Source organism: Erythrolamprus reginae, chromosome 3 (genome assembly GCF_031021105.1).
Source record: "Erythrolamprus reginae isolate rEryReg1 chromosome 3, rEryReg1.hap1, whole genome shotgun sequence".
NCBI classification, from domain to species: Eukaryota; Metazoa; Chordata; class Lepidosauria; order Squamata; family Dipsadidae; genus Erythrolamprus; species Erythrolamprus reginae.
Window position 1 is genome coordinate 239,061,857 of NC_091952.1, and position 17,276 is coordinate 239,079,132.

At 43.9% G+C, this 17,276-nt stretch overlaps 1 protein-coding gene across 2 annotated transcripts in view; it reads right to left on the reverse strand.

Annotated features, from left to right (window-relative positions):
• SAMD12 (sterile alpha motif domain containing 12) overlaps positions 1–17,276 on the reverse strand; it is a 384,839-nt gene that overhangs the window by 156,422 nt on the left and 211,141 nt on the right. The window contains exon 5 of one of the 2 annotated variants that reach the window (XM_070748247.1): positions 13,539–13,982. The exons of the other annotated variant lie outside the window; for it this stretch is intronic. Coding sequence (XP_070604348.1) covers positions 13,936–13,982 — 47 coding nt within the window. The 3' untranslated portion in view covers positions 13,539–13,935. Of the gene's footprint in view, positions 1–13,538; positions 13,983–17,276 lie in introns of those variants that run through there. 2 annotated transcript variants of the gene reach the window in all.

Genomic DNA, 17,276 nt, shown 5'->3' on the forward strand with positions numbered 1-17,276 from the left:
CTTCAAAGAAAGTGATGCAAATGAAGTTATACTTAACTGTATGTGTTTAAATTCGATGATAACTAATTTAAGGCCCATTGATCTCAGAATAGCTGGAGGGTGATGAATTTATTGGGGTAATAGATTTGTTGGAAGGAGCTATTCCAAAAACAAATGTCACCTAGCTCTATGTAAACCTAGAACCAGAACACATTATTTCATTTTTATTCATTTTTCATGTTTTTTATTCTGCTGCAATTTGCAGACTCCCTGAAAAGCTAGCTTAGGGTAACTTATCATGTTGATTTAGAAACACTAACGGTTCACAGTTCTTCTTAATATACAAGATTAGGCCAATTTAATTTTTAGAAACAATTCTCATCACCAGGAACCAGAAACACAATTAAGCCTTCAACATTATAGGTTTTCTCTATTTAATGGACACCTCATTTAGAGGTCCACAGCTCTGTCAATAGACTAAATTCTAAAATGATAGGCTCTTAAAGTCATTTTAATATGCCATCCATTATTTCGGTACTACATAGCAGACATGATAAGCCAAATTTATGCGGTATTAAGTGACATTAATTACTGTAATTAAGTCTAAGTACATATACTTGAAATGCTCCTGCTCCCCTTGTTTATCCCTTAGCTGGATCTCCTTCTATTCCTCTGACTCCACCATTCCATTCTATTTTGCACAACACAGTGTTGTAACTATCCATACTCCTCCACTCGAAACGGAATGCCCTACAAAAACAGACTATCAATCCTAGGCCTAGAAAGCTTAGAACTACGACGCCTAAAACACGATCTAAGTATTGCCCACAAAATCATATGCTGCAACGTTCTACCTGTCAATGACTACTTCAGCTTCATCCGCAACAACACACGCAACAAATTCAAACTCAATATTAATCGCTCCAAACTTGACTGTAAAAAATATGACTTTAGCAATCGAGTTGTCGACGTGTGGAACTCATTACCTGACTCAGTAGTGTCAACCCCAACCCCCAACATTTCTCCCTTAGACTATCCACGATTGACCTCGCCAGGTTCCTAAGAGGTCAATAAGGGGCGTACATAAGTGCACCAGTGTGCCTTTCGTCCCCTGTCCAATTTGTCTCCCCTTATCCCATATATCATATATCTTTTCTCTCTTTCATATATCTTCTCCTCTATTTTCATATCTTTTCCTTATATGTAATACTTCATGCCTTTTCCCCTCAATATGTATTGTGTATTGGACAAAATAAATAAATAAAATAAATAAAATAAAATACAATGATACTTTTGATACTAGAATCAATGAGAGAAGTATATTATAGTTCTGCATATGTTTCCAAAAGGAAACCAACGAACAGATTTATAGAAGGAAAGTTCTGCTCCAATAAAATAACCATATCATGGTCATGTCATGCCAAGGCAAGGTTAGGAAGAGAATTAAAGATCAGTTAAATTAAAACAAGTATGGATAAGATAGGATAGGATAGGATAGGATAAGGTAGATAAAAGCTGTGGTGGCGCAATGGTTAGAATGCAGAACTGCAGCCTATTTCTGCTGACTGCTGGCTACCTGCAGTTTAGATCTGACTGGTTCAAGATTGACTCAGCCTTCCATCCTTCTGAGGTCAGCAAAATGAGGACTCAGATAGTTGGGGGCAATATGCTGAGTCTGTAAATCGCTTAGACAGGACTTATAAAGCACTGTGAAGAAGTATGTATGTGTGTGTGTGTGTGTGTGTGTGTGTGTGTGTTTATTTATTTATTGTTAGAGTTGAAAGGGACCATGAAGGCCATCGAGTTCAACCCCCTGCCAAAGCAGGAACCCTATAGTACACCAGTCAAGTGGCAGTTCAATCTTCTCTTAAAAATGTCCAGAGTGTTGGCGTTCACAACATCTGCTGGTAGGTTGTTCCATTAATTGATCGCTCTGATCGTCAGGAAGTTCCTCCTTATCTCCATGTTGAATCTCTCCTTGGTCAGCTTATTTATTTATTTATTTTATTTATTATTTAGATTTGTATGCCGCCCCTCTCCGCAGGCTCTGGGCGGCTCACAACAAAGTGAAACAATTTACAACAAATCTAAATTACAGTTTAAAATATTTTAAAAAACCCATTTTCTAAACAAACATACATACAGACATACCATTCATAAATTGTATATGCCCGGGGGAGATGTCTCCCCCATGCCTGACGACAAAGGTGGGTCTTAAGGAGCTTACGAAAGGCAAGGAGAGTAGGGGCAGTTCTAATCTCCGGGGGGAGTTGGTTCCAGAGGGTTGGGGCCGCCACAGAGAAGGCTCTTCCCCTGGGGCCCGCCAACCGACATTGTTTAGTTGACGGGACCTGGAGAAGGCCCACTCTATGGGACCTAATCGGTCGCTGGGATTCGTGCAGCAGCAGACGGTCTCGGAGATATTCTGGTCCAGTGCCATGAAGGGCTTTAAAGGTCATAACCAACACTTTGAATTGTGACCGGAAATTGATCGGCAACCAATGCAGACTGCGGAGTGTTGGTGAAACATGGGCATACCTAGGTAAGCCCATGACTGCTCTCGCAGCTGCATTCTGCATGATCTGGAGTTTCCGAACACTTTTCAAAGGTAGCCCCATGTAGAGAGCATTACAGTAGTCGAACCTCGAGGTGATTAGGGCATGAGTGACTGTGAGAAGTGAGTCCCGGTCCAGATAGGGCCGCAACTGGTGCACCAGGCGAACCTGGGCAATCGCCCCCCTCGCCACAGCTGAAAGATGGTTCTCTAATGTGAGCTGTGGATCGAAGAGGACACCCAAGCTGCGGACCCTCTCCGAGGGGGTCAATAATTCCTCCCCCAGGGTAATGGAAGGACAGATGGAATTGTCCTTGGGAGGCAAAACCCACAGCCACTCCGTCTTATCCGGGTTAAGTTTGAGTCTGTTGACACCCATCCAGGCCCCAACAGCCTCCAGACACCGGCACATCACTTCCACTGCTTCGTTGACTGGACATGGGGTGGAGATGTAAAGCTGGGTATCATCAGCGTACTGATGATACCTCACCCCATGCCCTTGAATGATCTCACCCAGCGGTTTCATGTAGATATTAAATAGCAAGGGGGAGAGGACCGACCCCTGAGGCACCCCACAAGGGAGAGACCTCGGAGTCGACCTCTGGCCCCCCACTAATACCGACTGCGACCGACTGGAGAGGTAGGAGGAAAACCACTGGAGAACAGTGCCTCCCACCCCCAACCTCTCCAGCCGGTGCAGAAGGATACCATGGTTGATGGTATCGAAAGCCGCTGAGAGGTCAAGAAGCACCAGCTTCCAGCCCTTGTTCCTCATCCGGCCCTCTGGTGCCCTGGGGAATAAAGTGATCCCCTCCTCTCTGTGACATCCTCTCGTATACTTGTAGACTGCTATCATATATAAGTATATAAGTCTAAGTCAGACCTGGGCAAGGGGCGGCCCACGGGCCGCATCCGGCCTGCCCACTGTCTGTGACCGGTCTGCAGATGTCGGGGTCCGCTCCAGTGCAAGGATGAAAGAGCTCACCACGTCTGCCGGGACTTCTCCGGTTCCTGCTTTCCTGATGAATCATGAGCAAAGCAAGAACCGGAGGAGTCCCGGCAGATGCAGTGAGCTCTTTCATCCTTCCACTGGAGTGGACCCCGACCTCGTACCAAGAGCGGCCGAGCACAGGAACCACGCAAACCACAGTGATGGTGGTGCACCGTCTTGCCATAAAGCAAACAATTAGGAGTCTGTAGAGTGGGTCTGGGTGTTTAGGTCAGGTCTGGGTCTGGGTCTTTACAGTATTGGGTAGAACCGGCCCTCTAAAACCATCCCAATTTCTCATGTGGCCCCATTGCAAAATCAATTGCCCACCCCTGGTCTCTATACAGTTCAGCAATCATGTATAGGTCAGCCAGAGGTCACCCAGCAAACTGACAAGTTAGGCAGACCACTTGAGATTTATCTCCATTTGTCTTTTAACATCAAGCCCCATGACAAAATTAATTGCCCACCCCTGGTCTAAGTGTTATTTATTTATTTATTATTTAGATTTGTATGCCGCCCCTCTCCGCAGACCGCAATTGCAATAGGATAGGATAGGACAGAACAAGTTTATTGGCCAAGTGTGATTGGACACACAAGGGATTTGATTATTTGTATATAGACAGAGAACAAAGGGATTTGTTCTCTGTTTATATACAAGGGGCACACAAGGGATTTGTTTATTTGTATCTAAACAGAGAACCACTTCCTTGATGGGGTTACCTAGTTGGATAATGAAACATATTGAAAAATAAAACCTCAAGGATCCCACAATTCAACCTCAAGCTACAAATATTTTCTTCAAATGGCATAGGCAAAGTCTCCTTCAAGTGGAATTTATCTTCTGGAAAGTTCATGTGGAAGTAATAATTTGGAACATGGAAATTATTTGTCACTACCTTCATTTTCTAACTTCCTAGTTTAGTTCACAACTCTCAAATTTCCTGGTGTTTCCCATCCAAATACTAAGCAAATCCCATCCTGACTAGTTGTTTTCAAGATTATCCAAGGGCAGCTAGGTGGTCAACTCTTCATAGATTTCCCACCATTTTTCTGTGCAATTATTGACAAAGTTCTAGCCGTGCAATCAATTAATCATGAATAAAAGAATTTCACTTATGCAAGCTCGTTCAGGTAACTGGGAACATTCCAGATGAATAAAACTATTACATATAAACTGTGTTTGAAAAATTGAATCAAGCCCTAATTATAAAATGCAGGCACTTAATCCTAAAAGCAAGAAGCCCATGGAAAACAACACGATCCAAATCGAATACACTTTGCCTAAAATTTGCAGGAAACTATTTCTTTGCCAAAAGCTATTTCTTTTTCCAGCAGGTAATCAAATGACACAATGCATTTCAGAGATTTCATACTGAAGAGGCAACAGATGTTTAAAACCACATTAAGAGTCTCACCGGACACCTAGTAATAGGTTCTGCCAATGAACATCAGGATGAAATCTGACCATTGCGGAACAATAGTTCTTCATGGATGCGAGGTGCCAAGGCTACGAACATTACCGGATTGTGCATAAAATTTATTTGTAAGGACAGAAGTGCTAATACATGGCAGCAGTCTATCAAACAGGAACATCTAGATTTTTTTTCCTTGTAAAAAGGGCTCTTAGCACTTTTGACGAATCCTCCATTAAGTAACTCAGGGATGTTCCAATTTGCAACTCCTGCTTCAATCAATCCTTTGTATTTTACCTGGAGATCAGCGCTTCAGCTCCAGCTGTTTTCTGTATCTTTTCAGAAACTTTTGATTTCCCCCTCCTGTTTATCCCTGCCACGGTTTTCACTGGAGCTTGAAATTAACATGACTTTTTATTTCGCTCCTCATTTGTGCACCAACATCATCGATATTGTCAAGAGAGAACAGCAAACAGGGCTTTCTTTTACGGCTAACAAGAGAGGGATAAAAGGGTGTATGGTGTTAAGTTCGCATTTCCCAAACCATTTTAGGCCTAACGTAAGAATCAATGTGTCCCTATGTGTTCTTCTCTCTCTCTCCCTCTCCCTCCCTCCCTGCCTCTCTTCCCTCCCTCTCTCCCTCCCTCTCCCTTATCTCTCTCCCTCCCTCCCACCTTCTCCTCCCTCTCTTTCTCTCTGTCCCTCCATTCCCCTCTCCCCTCCCTCCCTCCCTCTCTCCCCCTCCCTCCTTGGTTCTCAGGGGAAACATTTTGTTTTGGCTACAAGAACTCAACAATCTATTTCCCCCTTCCCTATCCTGCAGCACCATTGTTGTGACACTGAAGCCTCCAAGAAGGCCTTGGTCAGGCCAGCTTCAGTGTTGACCCCTGATTTCTGGCCTGTCGTGGCCCAGTGCTAATCCATGGACCGGGGGTTGGTGGAATCCCTGCTCTAGATGAAAAAAATATATGTCAAATATTCATGCTGACTTTCGAGGAACATTACTGCTGATGCACGCAATTGAGAAGGTCAAAGAATATCAAAAATAAGTCACTATGTGCTTTTCTATAGAAAAGTTTGGTGTCAAACATGTGATGCTCAGAAAAACGAGAATTATTCTCCTCATGAAAAACTTATAGACAGGTCAGAAAGCCAGAATCTGGACAGAACATGAGAAAATATGCCCTCATGCCCTCATCACCTCGAGGTTCGACTACTGCAATGCTCTCTACGTGGGGCTACCTCTGAAAAGTGTTTGGAAACTCCAGATCATGCAGAACGTGGCTGCGAGAGCAATCATGGGCTTCCCTAGGTATACCCATGTCTCATCAACCGTGGCCTGCATTGGCTGCCGATCACTTTCCGGTCACAATTCAAAGTGTTGGTTATGACCTATAAAGCCCTACATGGCATCGGACCAGAATATCTCTGGGACCGCCTTCTGCCGCACGAATCCCAGCAGCCGATTAAGTCCCACAGAGTTGGCCTTCTTCAGGTCCCGTCGACTATACAATGTCGTCTGGTGGGACCCAGGGGAAGAGCCTTCTATGTGGCGGCCCCAGCCCTCTGGAATCAACTCCCTCCAGAGATTCGAACAGCCCCCACCCTATAAAGCCCTACATGGTATCGGACCAGAATATCTCTGGGACCGCCTTCTGCCGCACGAATCCCAGCAGCCGATTAGGTCCCACAGAGTTGGCCTTCTTCAGGTCCCGTCGACTATACCAGCGTTTCCCAACCGGTGTGCCGCGGCACAGTAGTGTGCCGCGAGACATGGTCAGGTGTGCCGCGAGAAGCTCAAGCTGGGCGGGGCGCTGCCGGCGCCCCTGCCTGAGTGTCATCCTGTGGATGGTCTTGGGCTTCACAGTCGCTTCCTGGTTCCCTCTCCTCCCACCGCCTGTGTCTCCCGCCGTCGCCTCCCACCAAGCCGTCGCCTCCCACCAAGCCGTCGCCCGTTGCCGTGGGTTCCTCGATTGGGAGCTGCCGCTTCCCTCCGTCCAGCTCAGCCACGCTGCCGTAGAAAGCACAGAGGTTATTGCCACCGCTTCTGCCTCCACTCAGGGAGCCACCGTGGTCACCGCGCCTTTTCCTCTCCCTCAGCTCAACCACGGTGGCTCCCTGAGTGGAGGCAGAGGTGGCGGCAATAACCTTTGCACTTTCTACGGCAGCGTGGCTGGGCTGCCTGGAAGGAAGCGGCAGCTCCGAGGAATGAGGCGCTGGCGGTAGACACAGGCGGAGGGAGGAGAGGGAACCAGGAAGCCACCGTAAAGCCCAAGACCAGCCACAGGACGATCTTCAGCCAGGGGCACCGGAACCGCGCGCAGCCATGGTGGGAGCAGCATGAGGTAGCAACGAGGCGCGAGGACAAGCAGGCAGCTTGGTGGAGGGGAAGCGCTGAGGGGCTCTCCTCCTTCCCCACCCCCGCGCTTCTCTCCCGCCCTGGCTTTCGCTTCGCCCCATGATTTCCCCGCAATTTCATCCAGGCCACCTCTTGCCTCCTTTTGAACTGCGGGGAAATCTGCAAAGCAAAAGCCAGGGCGGGAGAGAAGCGCGGGGGTGGGGAAGGAGGAGAGCCCCTCAGCGCTTCCCCTCCGCCAAGCTGCCTGCTTGTCCTCGCGCCTTGTTGCTACCTCCTGCCTTTTTCCAGGGGCCTTTGGAAGGCACCCAGGGAAGGGGGGGGATTGGGGGTGGCTGCAGCGGCTTCTCGTCCTCTTCATCCGGCTGCTAATGCCCGCCCGGCCCCTCTTGCAGTCCCTTCACGGAGTGCTTTTGTCCCAGGCTGTCAGCGAAAGGGCTGCAGGACAGGTGGGGCAGGCGTTCTTCTCACAGCTGAGGCAGAATTTGGAATGTCGGGGGTGTGTGCGTGCGGGCTCCGCATCCCCCTGTCACCCGGAACATTTAAAATAAGAAAAACCTTCGCCGGCCTCCGCAGAGAAGAAAGGAAGAGAGAGAAAGAGAGACAGAGCAAGAGAGACAGAGCAAGAGAGGCAGAGAGAGAGAGAAAGAGAAAGAGAGAGAAAGAGAGCTAGCAAGAGAGAGAGAAAGAGAGACAGAGAAAGAGAGACAGAGAGAGAGAGAGAGAGAAAGAGAAAGAAAGAAAGAAAGAGAATGAAAGATAGCAAGAGAGGCAGAGAGAGCAAGGGAGAGAGAAAGACATATAGGGAGGGAAGGAGGGAGAGAGAAAGAGAGCAAAAAAGAGAGGAAGAAAGAAAGGGATGGAGAGAGAGAAAGAAGGGAAGGAAGGAAGAGAGAGAAAGAGTGAGGGAGAAATAGAGCGAAATGGAAGAAGATTTTTTTTTGTCAAAACTTTTCTTTAGCCACCCCCCCACCCCCCCGTTCAGTGTTCCCCAGGATTTTGAAAATATGAATAATGTGCCACGGCTCAAAAAGGTTGGGAAACACTGGACTATACAATGTCGTCTGGCGGGACCCAGGGGAAGAGCCTTCTATGTGGCGGCCCCGGCCCTCTGGAATCAACTCCCTCCAGAGATTCGAACAGCCCCCACCCTCCTTGCCTTCCGTAAAATGTTGAACACCCATCTTTGTCGCCAGGCGTGAGTATAATTACCACCCTCTCCCCCTCTTTTTTTGTTATGTTTTCGGCCTTATTGTATGACACATTAGGTTGAATGTGTATGATTGTATAGTTAGGGATTTTACTATGTTATTAATGTTTTTTTAATTGATTTAATTTTTCTACTATTGGATTTGTAATGCATTGTATCACTGTTATGTTGCGAGCCGCCCCGAGTCTTCGGAGAGGGGCGGCATATAAATCTAATTTATTATTATTATTATTGTTGTTGTTGTTGTTATTATTATTATTATTATTATTATTATTATTATTATTATTATTATTATTATTAAATAAAGGAATTAGGCCATATTGTAAACTCTCCCCCTAATGTGGAATATATATATTGAGGGACTGGAAGCAGTTAGGCAAGGTTTTAAAGTGATTGAAGAAACATCAATAAACCTGCACTGTGCTAATGAAAATACTCCGATAGTTGAAAATGCAAATGACCTGCAAGATCTGGCAATGAAAATCAAAGGAACACAAAGGACAAAGCAGGAGGGAGCTGAGATGAAATATAAATAAATCCAACCTAATGGTGTATCTTCAACCGACAATGAAAATACAGAAGTATGGATAGCTTCTGCCTTTTAGGATGAACTCTCTGCAGCAAAAATAAAAATTAAAAAAACCACCAGCAGATACAGATTAATAGAGTTGGATAGGACCTTGTAGGTCATTGGTGGCACGGTGGTTAGAATGCAGTATTGCAAGCTGCTTCTGCTGATCGCCAGCTGCCAGCAGTTTGGCAGATCGAATCTCAGTAGGTTGACTTCCATCCTTCCAAGGTCAGCAAAATGAGGACTCAGATTGCTGGGGGCAATATGCTTACTCTCCATAAACTGCTTAGAGAGGGCTGTAAATCACTATGAAGCGGTATATAAGTCTATTATTATTATTTATTATTATTTATTAGATTTGTATGCCGCCCCTCTCCGTAGACTCTGGGCGGCTCACAACAGTGATAAAAACAATACATGGTAACAAATCTAATAATTAAAATCTAAAATAACAGTTTTACATTAAAAAGTCTAAAAAGAAAAAACACACCCCAATATATAAAATACATACACAGAGTCATATCATGCACAAAACTACATAGGCAAGGGGGGGGATGTCTCAGTTCCCCCAAGCCTGATGACAGAGGTGGGTTTTAAGGAGTTTATGAAAGGCAAGGAGGGTGGTGGCAGTACTAATCTCTGGGGGGAGTTGATTCCAGAGGGTCGGAGCCGCCATAGAGAAGGCTCTTCCCCTGGGTCCCGCCAGACGACATTGTTTAGTCGACGGGACCCGGAGAAAGCCAACTCTGTGGGACCTAATCGGTCGCTGGGATTTGTGCGGCATATTCGTGCGGATATAGTTGTTAAGTGACTCTGGCTTCGTCACTGATCCCAGAACATTAAAACCATCATAAATACAAGTCAGTTTCCAAGCGTCTGAATTTTTGATCAGGTGACGTGAAGATCATAAGTAGGAAAAACCTATCCTAAGTCACCCTTTTTGGCACTGTTGTATCTTTGAATGGTATCTAATTGAACTGTTGTAAGTTGAGGAGTATCTGTACTGCTTTCTAACTACTGTGCCACTTTGTTTTTCTGCTCATGGCTGATAATACTGAGTTTGAGTTTAAAATGCACTGGGGATTTTTCACAGATGGAATGGATGATGGTGTAGAATAGTTTATTAGGAATTTCAAATTATGGCTTGGATACATCTGGAAAAAGAATTTATCCATCCCCCAATTAAATGTCAGAAATGAAAGCCTTAGCTGCGAGCTTAAGGCAACTATTTTTCTGTACATCCCCCTTCCAGCAACATTGAACAGTTGACTTGGCCATATCTACATATCTCAAACATCTTAGTAATCTAGGACTATGTCTTTGAAAGAATGATGCACAAAGCATTGAGGGTTTTTAAAAAAACAAATACCCATAAAAACATCACATCTCTAGCATGGTACCCACTGCGCACATGCTGGCTATGTGCAAAGTGTTTTAATTAACTTGAATATGGAAATTAGCCAGCATACTCCCCTATTATTATACTTTCCCAGTTAACACAAGCTGCTGTCCCAGTTTGCAATTAGCAAGTGAATGTAAATTAAAACAACCTGGCAATACCAGCCAGCAAAACAGCATTCAAATCTCATTGTGTCTGGTGCAACTCAGTTTATGGGTTGCTTCTTCCTCTTTCTAAGACATTTCCTTCTAAGGTCTGACATTTGGCAGGGGGGGAATGTATTGGAGAGAAACTGGACCACCAGCCAAGATAGAAACATAGAAGATTGACGACAGAAAAAGACCTCGTGGTCCATCTAGTCTGCCCTTATACTATTTCCTGTATTTTATCTTAGGATGGATATATGTTTATCCCAGGCATGTTTAAATTCAGTTACTGTGGATTTACCACGTCTGCTGGAAGTTTGTTCCAAGCATCTACTACTCTTTCAGTAAAATAATATTTTGTCATGTTGCTTCTGATCTTTCCTCCAAATAACCTCAGATTGTGCCCTCTTGTTCCCGTGTTCACTTTCCTATTAAAAACACTTCCCTCCTGAACCTTATTTAAACCTTTAACATATTTAAATGTTTCGATCATGTCCCCCTTTTCCTTCTGTCCTCCAGACTATACAGATTGAGTTCATTAAGTCTTTCATGATACGTTTTATGCTTTAGACCTTCCACCATTTGTGTAGCCCGTCTTTGGACCCGTTCAATTTTATCAATATCTTTTTGTAGGTGAGGTCTCCAGAACTGAACACAGGATTCCAAATTGAAATTCTCCCGCCAAGAACACTAACAACAGTAACGGAATATGAACCAATAGAACGGGTGAATGGACTGTTTCGGTGCAGACAGCCGCCTGCAGATACTAGGCAGATACGTGAGCAGATACGTAACAATTTTACTGATTTCAGATGGATGGAAAGCTGAATCAACCTTGAGCCAGTAAGAATCAAACTGCCAACTGCAGCAGCTAACTGTGAGCAGAAGTAGCCTGCAGTACTGCAATCTAACCGCTACACCACCATGGCTATACCAATAGAAGAGACTATTTGCAGCACATGGTTGAACTGTGAGGTCCTTGGGGATCTCTGACCTTGGTTGTTTTCCATTTCGTTACCAAACTAGTGAGTGCTTGTGATGTCATCTATTTGGGTAACGAAAGGTCTGCAAGAAAAGAACCAAGCACCCGCACGCCAACAATTTTATAGTCTTATAAGTATAAGTAATAATCACCATGTTATAACTAATGCAAAGGATGATAACATGCTCTACATCAGGGGCAGGGGCGGATTGCTCCTACTTCCGCTATCGGTGCACTGCGTGTAAAGCTTTGGGTGTCTTGCGTCTGTGCATGCGCGGGTCACAGTGTCCCACCGTGTTTTTGCTTCTGCGCATGGAATCAAAATCTCATGAGGGGATGTGCATGCCTGAGATTTTGGTGATCTTTTTTGCTTCTGCGCATGCATGAGATATTGGTGATTTTTTTTTTGCTTCTGCGCATGCATGAGATTTTGGTGATCTTTTTGGCTTCTGCTAATGCATGAGATTTTGGTTATTTTTTTTGCTTCTGCACATGCGTGGAAGAAAAAAGATCACCAAAATCTCATGCGCGTCCCCTCGTGAGAATTTGCTTCCTGTTCATGCGCAGAAGCAAAACCACACTGGGACATATGCACTCACATGCAAGACACCCAAAGCTGCGTGTACAGCTCAACTTTTCCTACTGGTACGGCGTCCTTTACCATCCCAGTAGGAACCCACTACTGATCAGGGGTATCAAACTCAAGGCCCTGAGGCCACATCCGGCCCGTGGGATGCTTAGATCTGGCTCATGGGGCGCCCTGCAAGCAATGAAGGACTGGCCCGCAGTGCCTCTGCCAGAAAAAATGGAGCTCAGGAGGGCTGCACATGAGCTGCCTCCTGAGCTCCATTTTCGCTGGCAGAGTTTTGCAGGAGGCTTTTGACACTGAAACCAAAGTAACCAGGGACCTGGTGTTTTTTTCTGGCAGATCACTTGGGACACGACAGGCATCCTCAACACGAGTGCTATTGAGTTGGAGATGCCCACTCCCGCCTTCTTGTGGTCAAAAACAATCCTGATGCAGCCCCCAATTAAATCAAGTTTGACACCCTTGCTCTATACAGAAAGGAATAATGATGTAGCGCATGCCAATAACTTTCCTATCCCTTCCTCCTGGTTAAATATTCATAACAAGTTCATGGCAAAAACCAAATATGTTTGTTTGTTTGTTTGTTTGTTTGTTTGTTTGCTTGCTTGCTTGCTTGCTTGCTTGCTTGCTTATTTATTTATTTATTTGATTTGATTTGATTTGATTTGATTTGTATACCGCGCCTCTCTGTAGACTTGGAGCGGCTAACAACAACAATAAAAAACAGCATGTAAATCCAATACTAAAACAATTAAAAAACCCTTATTGTAAAACTAATCATACATACAAGCAAATATACCATGCATAAATTGTAAAGGCCTAGGGGGAAAGAGTATCTCAGTTCCCCCATGCCTGATGGCAGAGGTGGGTTTTAAGGAGCTTACGAAAGGCGAGGAGGGTGGGGGCAATTCTAATCTCCGGAGGGAGTTGGTTCCAGAGGGCTGGGGCCGCCACAGAGAAGGCTCTTCCCCTGGGTCCCGCCAAACGACACTGTTTAGTTGACGGGACCCGGAGAAGGCCCACTCTGTAGAACCTAACTGGTCGCTGGGATTCGTGCAGCAGAAGGCGGTCCCTGAGATAATATTGTCCGGTGCCATGAAGGGCTTTATAGGTCATAACCAACACTTTGAATTGTGACCAGAAACTGATCGGCAACCAATGCAGACTGCGTAGTGTTGGTGTTATATGGGCATTTTTGGGAAAGCCCATGTTAGCTCTCGCAGCTGCATTCTGCACGATCTGAAGGGATGGCGAACCTTTTTTTGCTCGGGGTGCCAAAAGGGTATAAGCGCATGTGATAGAGTGCGTGTGTGAGAGCCCACATCTATAAAGCAATGCCCTCCCTCTGCGCATGCTCGCACTATCCCCCTTTGTGCATGCACACAGGCCTCACTGAAGCCTCCGGACTTCAGATAGGCCCGTTGGGTCTGTTTTTCACCATCCACAGGCTCCAGATACTTTCCTGAAGCCTAGGGAGAGTGAAAACGGCCTCGCTCCCCCCCCTCTGGGAAGCTGAAAATCGGCTGGCACGACATAGGGTAATATCTCATATACCCTCAGATATGGCTCAGGTGGCAAGCGTGCCATAGGTTGGTTGGTTGGTTGGTTGGTTGGTTGGTTTCTTTCTTTCTTTCTTTCTTTCTTTCTTTCTTTCTTTCTTTCTTTCTTTCTTTCTTTCTTTCTTTCTTACTTACTTACTTACTTACTTACTTACTTACTTACTTACTTACTTACTTACTTACTTATTTATTTATTGGATTTGTATGCCGCCCCTCTCCGCAGACTCGGGATGGCTAACAACAATGATAAAAAAACAACATGTAACAATCCAATTTAATAAAACAACTAAAAACCCTTATTATAAAAACCAAACATACACACAAACATACCATACATAACTTGCAATGGCCTAGGGGAAGGAATATTCTAACTCCCCCATGCCAGGCAACAAAGGTGGGTCTTGAGTAATTTGCGAAAGACAAGGAGGGTGGGGGCCGTTCTAATCTCTGGGGGGAGTTGATTCCAGAGGGCCGGAGCCGCCACAGAGAAGGCTCTTCCCCTGGGGCCCACCAAACGGCATTGTTTGGTCGACGGGTCCCGGAGAAGGCCAACTCTGTGGGACCTTATCGGCCGCTGGGATTCGTGCAGTAGAAGGCGGTTCTGGATGTATTCTGGCCCAATGCCATGTAGGGCTTTAAAGGTCATTACCAACACTTTGAATTGTGACCGGAAACCGATCGGTAGCCAGTGCAGGTTTGCCATCACGGATCTATAGAGTACTGAGAAATGCAGATGAGGAAACGACATTACCTTCTCACCACCTCGTGATGATAGAGTGCCCCCCAAAGAGCTGTTCTCAAAGAACTTATTTTTACTACCATAGCATAATCCTTGGATCTCACATTTTGCAAGCATAAGCTATAAGTTTCAGCCTTAAAGCTCTGCACAGAAAATTCCCTGTTTATCTACGACTAGGGAAAACCTGGATTTAATCAAAGTGATCCATCATCATGTATATCCGGAATCACCGTCAGCCCAAAATCTTGGGTCCCACAATTTTAGCCTTATAGTTTTTTGATACAACCCTCCCTATGTCTTACATATTTAGTTCCATTAAACAATTGTTAATGTCAGCACCAACTATTGTATTGTATTGGTTGGGTTTTTCATTGATATATGGTACTACTCTGATAGCTGAAAATGCAAATGGTATGATCTCATAATGAAACATAGAAACATAGAAGACTGACGGCAGAAAAAGACCTCATGGTCCATCTAGTCTGCCCTTATACTATTTCCTGTATTTTATCTTACAATGGATATATGTTTATCCCAGGCATATTTAAATTTAGTTACTGTGGATTTACCAACCACGTCTGCTGGAACTTTGTTCCAAGCATCTACTACTTTCAGTAAAATAATATTTTCTCACATTGCTTCTGATCTTCCCCACAACTAACCTCAGATAGTGTCCTTGTGTTCTTGTGTTCCTATTAAAAACACTTCCCTCCTGAACCTTATTTAACCTTTTAACATATTTAAATGTTTCGATCATGTCCTCCCTTTCCCTTCTGTCCTCCAGACTATACAGTCAAGCAGCGTCAAAAAATGGGACTGAGATATTAGATAAAGGAACTCCCATCACTGCCAATAAAAAAAGAGCAACTATCTTTGGAAATGAGAATGAAACTTGTGAAGTGGTGGGTGGCTTCTGTTTTTTTAAAATTGACTATCCACAGTAAAGGAAACAGCAATCAAGAAATTCAACACACACTACATTTGCTAAAGTAGCAATGAGGACCTTAAGAAAGATGTCAATCAATCGTCTATGGAGATTTGCAGTCATCCAGGTCATTGATTGATTGACTGACAGGTCCCAAAGGTGCTTTTTCAAAAGGCAACTGGACTTCTTTCTTTTTCCTTGAAGACATTTTGCTGAAGAATAAACTCTTTCAGTTCAGAACTCAAACGTCTTCAGAGAAAGAAAATCCAGTTGCCTTTTGAAAAACCACCTTTGGGACCTGTCAATCAATCAGTCATCTGGTTTAGATGGATGCAATCATGATCCCGGCCAACCAGGAAAAATTAAAACAACCAGTGAAATGAACAATATACAATAAAAAGGACCAACATATTGTGCCGACTGAGGATACCAGTAACCAGTTCATAGATGTTGTATTGTGTCTACAAAGGTGGGAACCGTGCAGCAATTACTTTCCCTGTGACAGTCTATGGATGCAAATATTGCATTTTTTATAGAAAAAGTACTAAAATTGTTGAACTTTTGTACTGAAAAAGACTCCTGAGAAAACCATGAGTAGCTACAAATACATATGTCACTTCAAACAAATCAATCCAAAATTTTCACTTGAGGCACAAATGATCAGACTCAAATTATCATTTTTTTAAAATGCATTACATGAAGGTCTAGCTCTTTGGAGAAGTCTATAACGCTGGGGAAAGTAGAAGAACGAAGAAGAGGAGAACAACTATTAAGAAAGTGGATGACTCAATGACAGCAGTGATCACCATTGGAAGATGTGAAGGACCAGACTGAGCAGTGTTCCCTCTAATTTTTTTTTTGAGGTGGGCAGAAAAGTATAGTGTCTGAGCAGCAGTCCCTTTGGGACTGGGCGGCACAGAAATAATAAATAAATAAACAAACAAACAAACAAATAAAAAACCCACCCTGTTTTGCCTCAGAGAATTTCAAAATAAAATACTGCACTGTGTGTCTATAACAGCGAGCTCATAATAGGGCAACTCTATCAATATCAAAATGCCACTTAAATAGTTGATCTAGTTTCAAACTAGATTTTGATTTTCTTTCTCTCTTCCTTACTCCCATTCTTTTTCTTTCTCTTTTCCTTCCTCTCTTTTTTCTATCTGTTTCTCTCTCTTCCTCTCTTCCTCTCTCTCTCCTTCCCTCTCACTCTTTCCCTCTCGGCTTCTGGGCAGGTTTGGAAAACTCTGAGTTGATGATGATTTTTAAGTGAGCGATTGCTCACTGCTCAGCTTAGAGGGAACTATGAGACTGAGTACAAATCATCCTAGAGAAGTTCAGTCTGTATAAGTCCTCAGAGAGGGGAGTCATAGAAGTCCAATAGATAGTAATAGTAATAGTAATAATTATTATTATTGCTGTTGTTTTGTTGTTGTTGTTGTTGTTGTTGTTATTATTATTATTATTATTATTATTATTATTATTATTATTATTATTATTTAGTTTTGTATGCCGGCCCTCTTACAGCAACACGAAGCTTAAAACTTCAGCCTGATGATGGTGAATGTGATTTCACCGAAACGTCGCATAGACATGCAAAATATTACACAGGGCAAAACCCGAACTCAGAACAATCTACATATATATATATATATATATATATATATATATATATATATATGTGTGTGTGTGTGTGTGTGTGTGTGTGTGTGTCAAATAGATAGATAGATAGATAGATAGATAGATAGACAGACAGACAGACAGACAGACAGACATATAAATAATCACTAACGGTTAGTTCCAACATAATTGCACATAATCAATCAATTATAATGCCCAGAACATTCTTAATTTATTTCCAATT